This window comes from Anopheles nili, chromosome 2, assembly GCF_943737925.1.
Source record: "Anopheles nili chromosome 2, idAnoNiliSN_F5_01, whole genome shotgun sequence".
Lineage (NCBI taxonomy): Eukaryota > Metazoa > Arthropoda > Insecta > Diptera > Culicidae > Anopheles > Anopheles nili.
Window position 1 is genome coordinate 69,283,626 of NC_071291.1, and position 17,468 is coordinate 69,301,093.

Consider the following 17,468-nt stretch of genomic DNA (forward strand, 5'->3'; position numbering starts at 1 on the left):
CTCTTTGAGTGTGTAGACATAAGCGGGCTTAGTTTTCATTCTATCTGCTCCCGAATGCCTACAGCACTACCCGCGGCTGTGCGTCTGCATGTGTGTACGGTTTCGGACCCGAAAGGACGGGATCGCAGCCTCCGAAACGCTAATTGTACATCTAGTAATGAAAAGAAGCAACGTTTTACAATAGTTTCAGCTACCAGGTTGAGTATGAATATAAGTTACGGTGTATAATGAACGGACAATCGTTGCAACCTGCCCGATGGTCGTTGCTTTCAATTTCGATGACTTTATGACATTACAAACACTAGCGGCGAATTATGGATTCGACAATAACGCGCGATGAACAAGAACAATGTTACAGTATATCTTTTTGTTTTTATGCGTTCATCTCTCTGTTTCTGGTGTCCTGTTTGGTGAATTATGAGTTACTTTTACCCATTACACCGGATTATATTTGACGTGGTAATGTGTGGTGGCGCGATATAGTGGCATGATTTTGAAACACTACAACTACCGCATGATGGAACATGTATGTAAAACATGGTTGTATAGAGATTAAAGGTAGAATGGTAATAGTACACTAGAATAATCCTTGCTTTTTCGTCAATGAATTCTAATTAGAGTAATGGTAACAGGAGATGGGCTAAAGCGGTAGATCTGTGTGAGAGCGGTTTTGTTTTCTTACTTATAATCCCTCCATGTATCCTTTCGCACGGTAATTTATTCCTAACTTCACCTACAAGCACACATACACACACGCATACGCACACGACAAGCGCAGGGGACGCATAGTAGAGGAATAAATTGTAAACGTCGATTTGGTTGCTACTACCTGACCCCAGCGTCACTTGCTCTCGGTAATTGATATAGATTCCTGATTTTCTGTTTTACTAGTTCACTACATCCTTATCGCAAAAAGGGAAAATCGCGTTGTTTGCATTGTGTTTAAGAGTATCGACAAGGATGTAAAGAAATAAAACGATAATAGTATACACATTTAGCCTTATTGGAGTCTGCATAGAGATATAGCGAGATCGCTGATTTTTCTTCGGAACGGCTTTTAAGCATTCTACCGGAGAAGGTAAATTAAACGACTCAATCATAAAATTGGTTTGATCCTTGTGAAAACAATAAGTAATGGTATATGGCGCATTGTTTTTTTTTCCTTTCTTTATGAAACACTAACAAAACAAAACTAAACAAAACACGCAATAGAAAAACATAACACTCCACAGCTAAGTGTCCATTGCATCCGAACTCCGGCGTCTTGGCGGGCCCGATGCCGGTGATGACTTCAAGCAGAAGGACCTTCCGCTGTTCTCCAACGAAGAACGAAGTGTTAAAAATTTGGTGAAATATTTCAGGAAACTGTAAATAGCAAGAACATACATCGATTAACACACGCCCTAACATCCTTTGTTCTCTATCGGTACTGACCATTATGAGTCGTAGCTCGAACTCAATCTATCGTTCGTTGGAGATGGCGGGGTTGAAACCGAGCTGGAGTTGTTGCTGGCGACACTCTGTCTCGATTCCGACTGCATATCGGCGACCGACACCTGCTCGCAAAGAGAATATCGAATGAATTAACATTGAACCGACAGGGAAACGGCGAGCATTAAACTTACCTTTAAGACGTCATGTAACGAGGACATGCTGCCTAGGGGACTAGGTGAACGTGGTAATGATGGAGGCTGATCGCGCGGCCTAGCCGGAGCCGTCCGTTTCGCACCTGGCAAAGAGTTGTTTGAACCTACTCGACTGTTAGGCATGATATTTTCTAAATTTTATATATAAATAGGAGCTTAAGCTTACCATTAAGTGGATGGATCATCGAAGGACGAGGTGGCGCGCGTGGTGGAGGTGGTGCGTGGCGCATAGTCGAAATCTATACGTTTTGAAGAAACAAAGAAAGTGGTTAATACACTTATTTCCTTGTTTTGAACACCTGACTGCTTCCTAAGTTACCCGTTGCTGCTGGGTGCTTTGATCAGCCGTTTCAATAGTAGTCGGAAGGTCAAGCAGTCGCTGTTTTTGGATGCCATCGCCAGGTCCCATGTGCGAAATGTGATTGAAATTGGTTGGAGCAGAGATGAGCTTCGAGCGACGATCGGTGCTCCTGGAATTGAATGCGTAACGTACAATGGAGCGTTATTAATAATTCTGCAACGCTAAAGGAACCATCTCCGAAGAAATACTTACGTTCGAATGGCTCGGTTGGGTTCCCGTAATGAAAACCGTTTCGCTTTCAGCCGGCCATCACGATCATTTAGAGAAAGCAATTCTCCTGAAATAGCATACAATAAATTACCCATACAATAAATTGCCTTTTAAACTTATTGGATAAATCTTGCACAAGTGCAGATTACTACACTTACTTGTGTGCATATTAGCCAAGTAGACGACGTGTACGCTATCGTTGAGATAGGTTAACGTAAGGCTGCCGTTATTCATCAGTGGACGGGATCGTTTCAGACCAATTGACTGTACCCATTCGGCGGTTTGGGTGTTAAAGATGTCCAGATGGGTCTCCGAATAGACTAGTAGATGGCCGTCACAGTATGCTGCAGAATATCATAAGCAGAAATTGATTTGAAAATTATTTAAATTCAATATTTGGCTCCTTGTTCACTATCTCAGTGCACACTCACTGATATGCTTCGGCACCGCTGGGTACATGATTTCTCGATCTCGAGATTTACGCCCTTGCAAGTCAACGTAAATAGCAAGCGTCTGAAACACGAGAAGATATTCACCGTGCACTGCAAGAAAAATAAATAATGAAATATGCTCTATGACCCCCACTCTGTAGAATAGTGGAGGATCAGTCATTTGAACACCGATGCCCTACCATTGCCTCCATGGCCAGATTGGATCTCGATCACTCGCCACGCATCGACACCAGAAAAGTTGAGGAAGTTATTCAGCTGATTTTCGGGATGCACCAGTGCTACGATAAAAGGAAAGTATAGTCAAAATACACGTGCAAACGAATGTATGTTTGAGAATACGAACGCATTGCTTTGGCCGCTCCCTGAAGGCAGTAGGCAGTGAAACCGCTCTGATGACCAACGGCTAACCGCATATCGGACAACACCTGCAGACTTTGCACTGGATAAGCCACAGTAAACTCGCACATCTTGTGGTGCCTGCTACGATCCCGGTTCACCACGTACACCACGATCTGTGACGTGTTCTGGCGTTTTAGCGCCAGCACAATACAGAACACTGGCTGCGGACCACGTTCGATGATACCGGTGCAGGCAGTGATACAGCTTTTGGATTCAGCTACCTTGATCCACTCGACATCAACCGTCTCGAGAGCACGAATTGGTAGCAACCGCAAATGCCGCTGCTTGCCACACAGGATCACGAGTAGCTGCTCCTCAGCGATGTACCACAGCTGATACACCTTCTTACTTTCGCCAATGCGGGCGATCTGGCTACGATCGAGGTCCAGACAGAACAATCCGTCCTCCGTACCCAGCAAGATCCGCTCCGGATCAATAATCAACGCGCTGAGGGCGTTCCGGATGGCTGACACGGTACTGTCGAGCACCTCACGTACACGGAACATGGCCGTATTCGGGAGGTTGTTTCGCTTCAGTATACGGTGCAGCTCGCTGAGCGCCACGACCCATTTAGCCTTTTCCGATTCCGTATCGGCCAGCATAAGTGTTTGTAGTGATGGTCCACCATCCAATAGAGACGTCGTAATCTGTACCGATAGAATCATAGGCAAGGCAAGCGTAACGATTATTGATTGTAAAGGTATATATGGACCAACATATATAATCTCTTCACTCACCCTAAATATGCATGGTACATCCTTTTTCGTTGCATGTATAACATCGCTCTCGCGCACGCCGGAAACTGTAAACTCTGGGTCACGCATGTCCAATACCTGCAACGAATTAAGAATCGTTTATTCTGTCCATTCTTTTCCGCCGTGCGATTTCTCTTTGAATTTGATTCAAAATTCTTTAATTTAGTTTGCTACGACAAAATGGTCTTCTTGTTTTCTTACCTGAGTAACGTGCACACTTGGTAGTGCACTGCGATCCGCGGAAATGTCGTAGAGGAACAGTTTGAAATCACACACCACTACGAACTGACGTACCCAGCCTCGCTTGACGCCACCGAGTTTCGGAACCTTAACATAACCCTCGTATGCTGTACCGATCCCACGCGTTGGATCAATACCAAGTGGCCGTTTCGTCTGATCGGACGGTACCGGGCATTGGGTCGGTACTTTTGGACAACAGATCATGTGACAAGCAAAGCCGCATAACTCGCACACCACGCCCTGTCGTGTCAGGCCGACCATCAGCGACGTGCAATGGTTGCACTTCGTTGGGCTGGAAAACGTTCGCACAAGGAACTGGTGAACCTTCGCCTTTTGCTGTCGGTGTGGGAGCAGTTCCTGCTGGTGTGATATCATCACGCTGTGCATGCTCTGTAAGAAGAAGAGACACACAGGATCAGAAAAATGGTAATGAAATATTGCAGAAATATTGAAATATACCAGCGAATGATCACTCAGGTTGCTCTTCGAGCTGGATAACGAGTGGCCGCGATTGTTATCCTCCACGTCCCCGTCCTCGCTTTCCATGGAGTAATTCGAATGATGCATCGTCTGCTGCTGTTGCTGCTGCTGCTGCTGCGCTTGCTCCTGCTGTTGCTGCTGTAGCAACTGCTGCTGATTGCTGTAAGTGTGGTGTGCCGACTGCAGCTGTTGTGACGGCGTAGAACCCGTCTGCTGCTGTACCTGTTGGTGGTGCAATTGTTGGTGTAGTGACGAAAGGCTTTGGTTATGGGCTTGGTTGAGGTGTGCATTGGTAAGATTGTTCGAGGAGGAACTCGTGGATGTGTTTACGTGCTGGCTACCACCGCTGCTCTTGCGATGCGGCAGCATCGTGCTACTGCTCGACCCGGCGGCTACTGCTGCCTGCTGCTTGCGGGGGAACGCGTGCGAGAAAAGAACATCAGTTTGGAGTTTCGGTGAGCAATTTCAACCAACGTAAGGACCGTAACGAACCGGATAAGACGGACGCAAAGGATCAAAAAGCTACTAGCATAAAACTACCTAAGAACGTGCAATCTAAAAACTAGTCTCCATGCTCTCCAACTGTCTGGAAGCAGAACGTCCCATACTCACCATGTTGATGGCCAACGTTGAGTTCGTGTGCATTGTTGATGATGATCCACCGCCGGCACCGCTTCCCACACCACCGGATTCCTTCAGAAAGTGATCTAAGTAGGACATCTGCGACGAAGGTCTTTCCAAAACTGCGTTTAGTTTTGGCACGTGAAACAATCCACATTTTACCACATGTGGTCAGTTTAGTTTTACAAGACGATACATGTTAACCATCATTCACGCACGCACGCACGCATCAAAATGAAGTTGTTATTCACATGAAACGGCAGGGTGGATGCGCGTATGAGCAAAAAGCAAAACCAAATTGTCATTCGTTTATGGGAAGCAAATTTTATGGCAAAACGCAAACGAATGTGGAATGTACAGTAGTGAATATTGCGGAATTTTCATATACATATCGTAATACGAAGATGTCCCGATGGAAGTGGAAACAATTCATCACAATAAAAAAGAGAGGAAAAGAGAAAGAGAAGTATATGGATTGTTGGATTAGTACATGATATTAAACATTCGAAAAGTGTATTTTAAATGATATTTTCTATAAGGTTTCTAGTGAATTCACACCGATTTTGATAATTGCTCCAGACAAATTTTGCTGTTGAAATTGAATTTTACTGATTTACCCAATTTTAAAAGAATTTTTGATAATCGTTTGGGTTTGTTCCAAGTTAACTAGTTTAGCACGTCGCGTAAGCAATGGCTGGTGGTTGTTCACTGAGCAGCTACCATGGGAGAAGCTTGTTATTACTTCACATGAAACGAAAATCTCACCGTTCTTAATAAATACAAATTTACTTTGTTATCATTATTTTTTCTATCTAAGGTTGGAAAGAGTATTCACAAAAACAACACACCGCGGTACCTACCATCATTAAACCGCAGCAGAAAAAGTATCCTCCTAATGTAACAAAATGAATTTATAAACCCCTACCTTACACGGATTAAGTTCCCAAGTGGATGTAGCAAAAAAAAACACCTAGGATATACAGAAACCCATTCAAAAAGTCTAAAAAAGATCATAAGAATCGGTGATCTGTATTTCTTTGCATTTTGCGATTTCCATTTAGTTATATAACTTCCTTATCGGCACTATCAACAACAAGATCAACGATATCAGTATTAACGGGAAAAAGTTTAACAGGACGCAGTTTATATCCTGCTCTAACACTGGGACGCCATCAAACTATGAACAATAACGATTGCAATTTATATAAAAAAACCAAAGTTTTTTCGACGAAGGATAAGCTTTTTAGGAAAGTTGATTTTTTCCAAGTGGCCTTTTTCATGAAACTTCACAACATCCGGATTAATGTTATGACTTGACAACTCTATAAAGAAACAACTTGACAAATAATCGTCTTCATTTCGGAACTTATGGAACACTTATGTCTTCATTTTGGAATTTATCATTCAAAATTACAAGTGGCCACGTTCCTTGATCCCTAGCATAGTTCGTTAACTATCTTGACCTATCATCAAAGAGATGATACTAGAATTATATTCCTTCTTAACGAGCTTCTGATGAAAGACATTCCCCAGTCCCACATCTTTGCGAGGCGCTACATGCAACAGATAATGTACGGCAACTACTGAACGCCCATACAAGAGTCTATTTCCTATTAACAAATCATCTACACTACAACGATGCCACATGCATCCCAAAATGAGGCAAACTGAGATTCAAACAACGTTTTTTGTTTTGGTTCCCACTTTTCCCATGGAAATTGGGCGTATGTTTTCTCCATTCCTATGGCTCTGACTAGAAACTAAGCCACACCACGCTCCGTTCTACTTTCGGTGGCGATCACGGCGCTTCTTGCGCTTCCGGCCGCTTCCTTTGCGACGATTACGCTGAAATGTAAGCATTGCTACAGTAGCTGATTTGGAGAGTTCCGGCAGAGCTGTTGCCTCTGCCACGGGTGATGAACAAGAGGACGAACGTGACGTCGTTGATGATGCACCGGGATGCAGTGATGAAAGCGAACGAGAACGTGAAGGTGTAAGGTTAACTGATCGGTTCGGTTGTAGCCATTCGTCTGGTGTAATAATGCTATTTTTCCCAGTTTCCACAGCAGAATTGATAATGATGGTGCTGTTTTCGTCACCATGACCGATAATCGACACGACATCCGGTTCTACGTCGGTTTCTTGGTTGAAGTTCCGATCATCTTCCTGCATCGAAACAACCGATGTTTCTTGTACTGCTTGAACGGAGACTTCAGGCGTGTTAGTGCCTTCGCCCAACATATTATCTTTCTGCCTTACATCTAATTGAGGCGGTGTTACTGGGGGCGTTAGGAGTATCTTAGTATCACCAGCTCCATTCAATAGTGGCACTGATGCTGAAAGTCCCGCCGAAGGAGAAATTAAAGGCGCAGTTGAGGACGGGTAACCGTTCGTGACCGCAACCGCCATGAGCGGAATGAAAGCAGTTACATGATCAATGGCGGTGGATCGATGTGGATCGGTAATTTCGTCCTGCGCAGCCGTGAAGCATTGGTGGCGCTGCTCGCCTTCACCGTCATCGGTGGTTCGGATGGTCGTGGTCGTAGTAGTCGTGGTGATTGTCGTCGTTACTTTTCTGTTATGGCAACTACAACACTGTTCGAGTTTATTATTGTTACAACGATCTGCAAGAGGGAAGAAACATCACAACAGAAGAACAACAGATGTAGAGAGCGTTCGGGTGATTTTGATTTGCGCAAAAAGAGACCATCGATTGGTTTCCTTTTTGGGGATTCATTTGCGTTTTTGGACTGTGAAAGCGCAAAAGGAAGAGCATTTCTTTTTTCGTAGCAAAACAGCGCGCACAACCAGAGGTATGATGGCAACTACTCGGTGAGTGAGAGTGAGATGATTTGGCGTGGTCATTAATGCACAACGCCAGTGTTGCTATTTGTATGGATTATTTGACTTTGGTTTGCAGCCTTTGAGTTTGATACGTAATTGATGAGGATCGACGCGACTGGATGTTGTGAGCATTTATGGGTGGGCGCATAAGATGAAGTGGCGATTCATTTATTATTGTAAAATCCAATGGACGGACAAGCACTCGTTATCTCGCATTATTTGTATGCATCATATGTTGCTAATACGATTGAATGCTTTTTTGTGATTAAATGTTTTTTTTTCTTCAATTTGAGGGATGGAATGCCAACACGTGCGATCGAATGGCACGAGCAGTCAAGAATAGCATTACTAGTGCGAGTGTGTTACGAACAGGCAGCGTAGGAGCGCGATTCGAGCTTACGGTTTGACGTTCTTGCAGTGGAAACAGTTGGTATTACAAAAGTATGGAGTTAATGATTATAGATTTGATTTGATTGATGAATTGATTGAGAAATTATTTGTTTTAATTATTGTTTGTTTTTGTTTGATTGCTTTTGCTGTTGGTCAGTTTTTGGTTTTTTAGCATCGCTTTAGGAATAAAAATATTAAATACAGTTTTGCTTCTTTTCATTCTACTTGAATGTTAGAAAAATTGTAAAGTTCAATAACTCAAAAAAGTATTAATGAAACGATTTTAATTTATTAAAGCTCACGTGTTTTTAGTTCAATCGTTCTAACACACTGCCCGAAAATCTATTCTATGTCTATTAGCAAATGCGTCTCGAATGAGTTGCATGTCATAAAAAGTATGACTAAGACAATTGGATAAACAATGACTTACATACATGTTTTATCTATTTTTTATCATTCAAAAAGATTGCCTCTCATTCCACTGACCAACTGCAACATTCCAAAGTAGAGCCACTGGTGTTTATGTGTTGGAAGGAAGATGGGAATTGGAATCGAAAACGAAAACACGACATTTTTAGCGAAATATTTCAACATTTGTGTGTGGGAGAACAAGAACTAACATCAATCTAAAAACGATAAAATTAATAATAATAACGACAACAACAAAGCAAACGAAAACAAACATGAAACAATGCACAAAATAAACAAAAAGCATTGAGATCGTTAAAACATAAATAGAATGCAATAGAACAAAACAAAGATCACAGAAAGGAGACGTAGAAAACAAAAACAAAAAAATCCACCAGAATAGATAAAAATGTAACTTATTTTTACAACAGATTTAAAATGCATCGGAGAGATAAAAGCTTCACAGGGAAGCAAAAATAAAAGTAATAAATTAAAGTGTAAAAATTAAAAAAAAGAATCAACAACATCAATCGATTCTCCACATGGGAGATATTCAAAACCAACGATGTTGTAGCAAGGATAATAGCTTTTAATAAAGACTTGGCATCAAACAGGTAAATATGCAGAAAAGTAACGAAAAGAAAGAAGTATTACGTATACGTTTTGATTAAGTAGAGTAACAGGCCCCAGACGCAGGATGTCACACCGACCCACACGGATATGTTTCGTCGCCTTGCTCGATCGCGAACTGTCGCTGCCCTCGCAACTGCCGTGCTGCTGACTTCCTTCGTCGCTGCCACGATTCCCGCACTCGTGGTTAAGCTGGAATTATCCACCGTACGCTCGCGCTGCATCGATCCCGCAACGTCATTAGTAGTGGTAGTAATGGTACAGCAGTTTGAGGATGGCGCAACATAGTTATGATCGTTAGCATTAGCAGTGCCGCTCACCGGCAGAACGCTAGCTGTGCTACTGTTATCGTCGTCGTCGCTCTTCGACGGATGACCAATGCAGTCGATGTTGTTAGCTGCGATGCTGCTGCTAATGATCGTAGTAGTGATAGTAGTGGTGCTAGTGCCAATGCTAGTGAGCGTACTTGTATCAGCAGATGTAACAACCTGTGGAGGTGGAGGCGTTCCTACCGGAGTAGGCACGTGTTCGCTCTCTGCTTTTCCTCCTCTCGCTTGGGTGTCACCATTTCGTGTCAGTTGTTGACCGATTTCTACACCTGGTGCCATCATGCCGTTGTTTATCAGTGAGTTTGCATTTTCATCCAGCTGTTGTGCTTCTCCTTCTGCTCTTCTTAGCCTACTATCACGCTCTTTATCATCACCTTGATCGCTCCTTGAGTCCTTCTGTTCTGCTTTGTCGAATGTTAATTCGGCTGCTGCTTCACCTTCTCCTTCTGTTCTTCCCGATTCTTGCAATTCTTGTATGTACTTTTTCAACACAGCTCGTTCAAATTCCGTCAACTCTTCATTATCACCAGTTAGCGTCGCGTTCTTCAGTTTCACTTCCATTGGCTGGGTAGTAGTACAGCTTTGTTTGTCGCAGTTAAAATCCTTAAGCAGATTCTCAACCAACCGATCATCATTTATTTCTGGGCCCTGAGACGCGAAGGGGGCAAGAGATGATGATTGTTGCTTTCGCACCGTATCCATCACATCTCGCATTTCAACTTCTCGGGAGCTTCTTAACCGGCCACCACCAGGTGGTTCGTTAAGACTCGTACGAAGGTAACGGATGCTGCTGTTGGTACTCCTTCGGCTGCCCACCACCGATCCATCATCACTATCCAACACCATGGGATGCGATACTGTGGTAGTTCATCAGGGCATGTTACGAAGAAGAATAATTTGCGGGCGTAGATTTAAGATGCACGTGTGTGGAAGATTCAATATTTGAGATGATTTTGTTCGTTGTTTGTTCGATGAACGTTGAGCATACAAATCGACGGGAAAACAATCAAACACACATTTAGTTTGGGTCAGAAAGATAAACATGGCATTGAAGCGCGCCAAAAAGCACGCATAAAACACACACACGCACACCAACATACAAATTGGAACACTTCCTGAGCGCTTCTATCCTAGCTTGACCAGAATGTAATGCAGCGGAAAACAAGTGCCACGCTTGTCCGGGGGTCTAGTCTATACACCATAGTGGAGAACAACAGTAACATAACTTGCTACAAGAACGGCATTCTTGATAGCAAAAATGTTCTGATTATCACGCTCCTGTTATGTCCTGAAAATTGCATCAGTTCAAACACCTTTTTAAGTGCAGTCCAGCAAAACTGTTCTTTTCAGAACCTGAATTGCCTATCTGCTACATTTGCAAGCTGCTGGTCTGAAAGATCTTAAACCTACACCTTCCGCCCGCAAAGCATACGGTCCCCCTGGAATCGTGGTTCCGGACCCCCGGGGCCCAAAAACCTGGGGATTACTACACAAAGCTAGTAGTTACAAATACACAAATACACATGGAGAGGATTTCAAAGAGTGGGTTGATTGATGTAGAACATTTGGGATAGGGTAGAGAGAAAATTCTAGGACAGTGGATCTTGATTGGTAATCATAGGGAGTTTCAGAGGGATTTTCATTTCACCATCTAGAGAACATTCGCTAGCGGTGTTTCTAGAACAAGCTACTCTTAAAAAAAATCATTTCCTTTCAGATAAAAATAAGCGCATCGAGGAGAGTTGCATGCCTGTGCATTGCTTATAGTCTAGTATGTGCATTAAGTGTCACATAGATGAGTTGATTGAAAAATTTACCTATTCGTTTGTACTTTACACAGCTGAAAAGGGTTTACCCGATTCAGAGCCAACATATGAAGAGCTACGTTTATATAATCAAACACCGTTGGGGCTAGGTAATAGAATACGTTAATATCATTACACACGCTTCGGCGTAAGGTTAGTACTTTGGTCAATATATTCCATTTCCCGACGTATAATATATACCGTAAAAATTCTAAATAATATTAAAAATCCTCCCTTTATTCTCATTGAGTGATGGCGAGCAAAACCTCGTACGAAGCAACATACGAAAAGGCTGTTTTAAATGAACTGCAATGCAAAAGCAACCCTTATCTGGCTATGGTAAAACCTCAGCACGTGGTTATCCTACTACTACCGACTACATTTGCTACCAGCACCAATTTGGAGCACATTTAAAACAGCGATACGTATGCTACATAGCAACAAGCTTCGTATATGTCGTTCAACAAATACCATGGCGGCATGGGACATTATTGAAAAATTTCTCACAAAAGCACCGGCAACAAACAACGAGACCATCAATATTACGGAGGTCCCGTTCTATAGAACGGTACTCAAAAAATTAGAACCGAATTTTCTAGCCCGGTATATAAGCTTGCAAAACTTTGAAGCACTTCCCCGGTTAGAAACAAAAAATATTGAAAGATAAGACAAGCGATCAACCACATCTGCAATGTACTCACATCCTTCGTTCGACTCGAGACGTTGTTGCAGTTCCTTGATTAAGCTTTCTTTGCGCTTCAGTTCACCACCGATAGATTCACATATCTGACGCGTCTCACGAAGGTCTCTGGAAATGAAACAAGTAATTATTAACCAGTTTCCAGACATTCGCATTCTGCGCAATACGCACTTTTGGGCCGCGACAAGGTCGGTTCTGGTTCGCGTAAGCTCTTCCGAAATCACCGCCTTCGCCTGAATTTCATTCTGTAACGAGCTCTGCAGATTGAGTAGCTCCATCTTGTCGAGCTTCTGTGATCGCCGATTGCGCCAATTTTTGTTGTCGCTGGCGTTGTGATTCAACGGCCCAGAGTGCTTCAAGTATTCGAGCTCCTCTGTCATTTTGGTCGCGAGTGCCTGTAAGTATCCACGAGCGTCCTTTTCGTCCGACACCCACTGAATGATCTCCGCAATCTGACGTTCCCATTGGCTGAAAGCTTGGCGTCTATTTCTGTAACCAGAAGTACATTGTAAGAATTAGTCACGCTCTCTTGTTGTAGGCATTACACTTTCTACCTTAGGTCCTCATATTCGCTGTCCATTTGCAGCCGTTCGGCCGTCAGACGGCGGTTTGATTCGCTGATCATTTCAAGGTCCGTGATCAACTTCCGGTTGTCGTCGAGCAGAATCTTTTTCTCACGTTCATGGCGCTTACGTAGCTCGAGAATTGTCTCTTCTGAGTCAGTGAGCGACTCAAGACGGCTGGAGTCGAGCTTTTCGCGTGCTTGTTGTAGTTCCCGTTGCAGCATCTCCCGGTGGTTATCCGCGTCGTTTAGCTGATCCCGCAAGGCAGATATTTCTATGTTGTATCTAGTTTGCTGCTGATTGATCTTCTCACTATACTCCACTTCCAGTCTGTCAATTTCCAGCCGGATAGAATCAGAAGACGAGATACCTAATGAGTTAGATGAGCCGAGTTCCGACGAACTGCGACTGCGCGCTTCCATCTGTAGCTGCCGATAACACTCTTCCGAACGTTCGCGTTGCTGTCTCTCGCGGTTCAGTTCCGAGATCAAATCCTGGATACGGGCATCCTGCTCGCGACGAAGTTTATCCGTCTTACGTAGCTCACTACGCAACGTGTCCACTTTCTGCATGGTCACTTCGAGCTCCTCCTCCTTATCTCGCACCTGCCGTGACAGCTTTTGCTTTTGCTGACGCAGATCGGAAAGTTTATCCGTCACTTCGGTATACTCCGCCATGGCCAGTTTGCGCTGTTCCAGTGCATCCTTCAGCTCCTTATCCTGCTGCTTAAGTCGATCGAGCGCATCCTGGCGTTCTTTCTGCAGGTCGTCTTTCTCCTGTCGCAGCATCCGTATTGTTTTCTCGTGCTCCTTTAACTTTGCGTCAACCTGTCCATCCACCGAGTCGGATGCAGCGGCCGTGCCCACGGACATCGCGCCAACACGTTCGAAACTTTTGATCTGGCTTTCCAACTCACAGTTGCGTTTTGTCAGGATGTTGATTTCATCCTGCAGCTTACGCGTACTGTCCGGGCTGAGACGTTGTTTTTCTTCCGAACCGTGCTTCTCCAACTTCAGGGGGACCAGTGGCTGATTGATGCTATTCGCTGTGATAGTTCGCGACAATCGACCTACGTCGGACAACGAGCTATCCTTGGTGAAGGTGAAGCCCACGAATGGCAAGTGGTGCCCGGAGAACGCTGGGTTCGTTGTCGGCGGTACAGCATCTGACAATTTAATATCCGTGTCCTCCACGTCAAAGTTAGATGTGTCGGTTGGACTAGAAACTTCCGGTATGTAAGGCGCCTGTCCGTTCCGTATCGTGTCCCAGCTGATTCCCTCGAACCACGGATGTGCCTTGAAATCATCGATACCGTTTTGTCCGAGCCGGTACTCAGGAGCACAGATCAGTCGCCGAATCAGATCTTTTGCCTGTTCGCTCACACCGTACTCGTCATCGTCATTCGGAAAGTCGAATGAATTCTTGTGGTTCATGATCTTGCCGTACGTTTCGACCAGACTTTCCGCGTAGAACGGAGTTTCGCCGTACAGCATTTCGTACATGCACACGCCTAGCGACCACCAGTCGCACTCCGGCCCGTACTTACCCTGGCCGTCCTCCATCGCACGCAGGATCTCGGGTGAGATGTAGTCTGGAGTACCGACAGCTACGTTTGACTGAACCGTGCCCTGTGGGCCGAGCCGCAAGCAAGAACCAAAATCGGCTAACCGTACATGCCCACTCGCATCCAGAACAATGTTGTCCGGCTTAATGTCCCGGTGCACGTACTTTAACTCGTGGATGCTGTGTATCGCCAGCACCATCTCGGCGATGTAGAACCGTGCCATGTCTTCTGGCAGGCGATCCTCGAATTTGCTCAGCAACGTCAATAGATCGCCACCACAATAGTAATCCATTATGAGATACTGCAAAAAAACATTAACCGTTGAGCTTCTCTACGAGCGACCGATAGCACCTTGCACAGGGCCACTCACCAAATTGATGTCATCCTGGAAAGCGTAATGCAAATTGGTTATCCACCGCCGATCACCAAAGACCAGCACATCTCGTTCCTCACGGAAGCAGGCCGTTTCAGCGCGCTGTTTAACAGACACAGAACGAATGGATTAATAACACATCAAAGGGTGAGTGAAGAATGTGATGTTACCTTAAGCATTTCCCATTTGTTCAATATTTTCATCGCGTAGATTTGACTAGTGTGGTGCATTCGCACGACGCAAACCTCGCCGAACGCGCCGCGCCCAATCACCTTTAGTACTTCGAAGTCGTCGCGAGATAGCCGCAGCTGCTTGATGCTTTGCACGACCGATTTCATCAGCTCGATAAAGTCGGAAACCGTTTTTTCGCGGCGCAACGACGAGTTGCAGCACTCGTCGTACAACACAAGCAAGCAATCGAGCATCGTTTCCACGGACAGGAATTTTTCCGCCGACAAACCAGCAGCAGCGACCGCCCCTGCCAGGATACCGAACAGAGGGCTGTTGCCACTGTTGGCAGTTCCATTGCTGCCATTGCTGCTGAAGTTGTTGTTTGCAGTCCCGCTGCTGGTGACGTGGTCTACAATAAGACTTTCTAGCTCTCTTAGGCGCGAGGCGGGTGATTTAACTGAAAGTGTAGAGCACAAAATGGGACCATTGAATTTGCCTTCGAAAACTATATCGCTTTACACCTTCTTTTACCTGACAATTTAGACAGATTCAGTCCAGCGAGGACATCCTTCTGATCCGAAGCCATCGTAGGTTAATATTCTTACTATAAAAACCGGAACCCACTAGCCGACGTTCGATTCGGCTATGCGCGGATCCAAGTTAACGATCGATGCTCGGATAGTACTCAACTCAGCGATAGATTTTTTAGTTCCTATCTAAGCCACAAGAGCTAATTCGCCATACGCATCTGTGAAGTGGCAGTAAGTCGTCTGCGTCCTACTACAGAAATCAAAACAAACTATTTCTATTGGTTCAAATCGATACGACTTTAGCTACTACTAATGTTCCGCCGAGGATCTACGGTGCTCCTTCAACCCTTCCACAAGAGATTTCAAGCGGAAGCGTTCCTCAAAACACTGCGGAAGTAGAATGGCTACACTATGTTGGTAACGTTTGTGACAATAGTAGATCGTTTCCGGGCCGTCCGGTGGCCGGAACCGAGTGGCGGTGGCGATGGCCCGCGGATAATGACATTAGGACAACCGCCACCACCGGGCTGGTGGCTCACCACAGCTACACAATTGCACCATTGGATCGTCCACGGTAGGTTTCGATGTTCCGTAAATTCTGAAATGCAGGAAAACACGAAAATCACTAATTAAATTTGATTTGATAGCACATCCAATTCATTAATAGTCATTCTGTAAATATTGATGTTACTGCAGATAAGGAACTATAATTAAAGGTATAATTAAATATAATTTTTTTTTACTTGCTGCACCACAGCACCCCGTACGCGTTTTGCTGTATTGCAAAGCGCGTACCAGACCATACCCAGGAGAACTAGGAACAGCTCTCGTGTCGACGAAACAACGGACCGCATGACATGCGACTAAAAATGGATTCAACGTACTGACACAATGGAGAGCATCCTGGAGTTTCCCGTGTTTCTGTCTGAATTACATTGTGCTTATTTCTCTTGTTTGCATGAGATGCAGGTCGGAAAAAAATCATTCGCAACGCATGTGTGAGGTCTTTTTTCGATTTGCACTCATCATGCCGTCGAATGTATTCCACGTTAGCTATCCAGAACCAAATTTGCACCTTGCGTGCGCCCCGTTGAGTATTTTCTTGAGGTAATGGACAAAACAAATAATTCTCTACTTATTCCAACGTTGCTCACGAAACATCTCCTATGAAGCAGCTAATGCTTATGAAATTTTGCAAAAACGTACCCAGAATCTAAGCACCAATCCCGAAAACGACCGCACAGGATTTGAAACAAAAAAAAGAATGCATCTCAAAGGGCCAAGAGATAAGGTACCGGAACTATGAGTAAACTCACCCCAGCAACACGCGCGTGTCCACGAGAACGTTCCGTGCTCGTCGTGTGGGGAGAATTTATTGGAGCGAAAAAATCTGCTCACCTATCTGTAGCTTTTTCTCTGCTATTATTTTTTTTGCTTTGTTTCTAACATCACCTTACACTCCACATAACCCATCGGCCACATTAGTATGCAGTTATGTTTGATTGCTGGTGCCACGGATCTTTCTCCCCTCCTCACCAGTTTGCATCTTTATTCAGTCGGAGTGCTGTTGCACTACAATTCCATCCATAATTGGAGAATGGAGTGTCAGCAAGGGCTCCCCCGAGCGGAGCATTACAAAGCAGAAGAATAAGCACACATCCGCGGTGAAAATGGTTTCATACATATTAACTGTGTTGCCGTAATCAATGCATGCTTCACGCCATTTCGAAATAGTGGAGAATGAAAATGAATTGACATGTAAATGAACCCAGGTGCAAACGCATTAACGCATAGTTTTCGGAATGCTGGTGAGCTAAATTAAATTATGCTATGGGAAGGAATGTAAAGATATTCGAAAATGGTTCTTAGCTTGAGGGTGATATCTTACATAACAGAAATAAACGATTATACATACTCTAGCGACTATGACATTTTCAGGGTCGCGATCCCTTTTTCCGTTTAATGCTCTTTCTACCGAAATGTCTTTCATGGCTGTA

The 17,468-nt window shown here is 44.3% G+C and overlaps 1 protein-coding gene across 1 annotated transcript; it reads right to left on the reverse strand.

The window, feature by feature from the left end:
• Positions 1-1,248: 1,248 nt before the first annotated feature.
• On the reverse strand, positions 1,249-15,527 carry LOC128729297 (serine/threonine-protein kinase MRCK alpha). The gene is made up of 22 exons (XM_053822967.1): positions 15,473-15,527; positions 14,941-15,398; positions 14,768-14,872; positions 12,825-14,698; positions 12,442-12,759; positions 12,272-12,378; positions 9,492-10,622; positions 7,099-7,788; positions 5,152-5,286; positions 4,523-4,935; positions 4,025-4,453; positions 3,806-3,901; positions 3,013-3,715; positions 2,849-2,947; positions 2,649-2,759; positions 2,376-2,561; positions 2,200-2,284; positions 1,966-2,116; positions 1,813-1,885; positions 1,626-1,750; positions 1,435-1,556; positions 1,249-1,365 (listed from the first exon to the last, which is right to left on the reverse strand). Exons 1-21 carry the CDS (start codon positions 15,525-15,527, stop codon positions 1,437-1,439), a joined length of 7,464 nt encoding a protein of 2,487 aa, XP_053678942.1. The 3' UTR covers positions 1,249-1,365; positions 1,435-1,436.
• Positions 15,528-17,468: the final 1,941 nt, after the last annotated feature.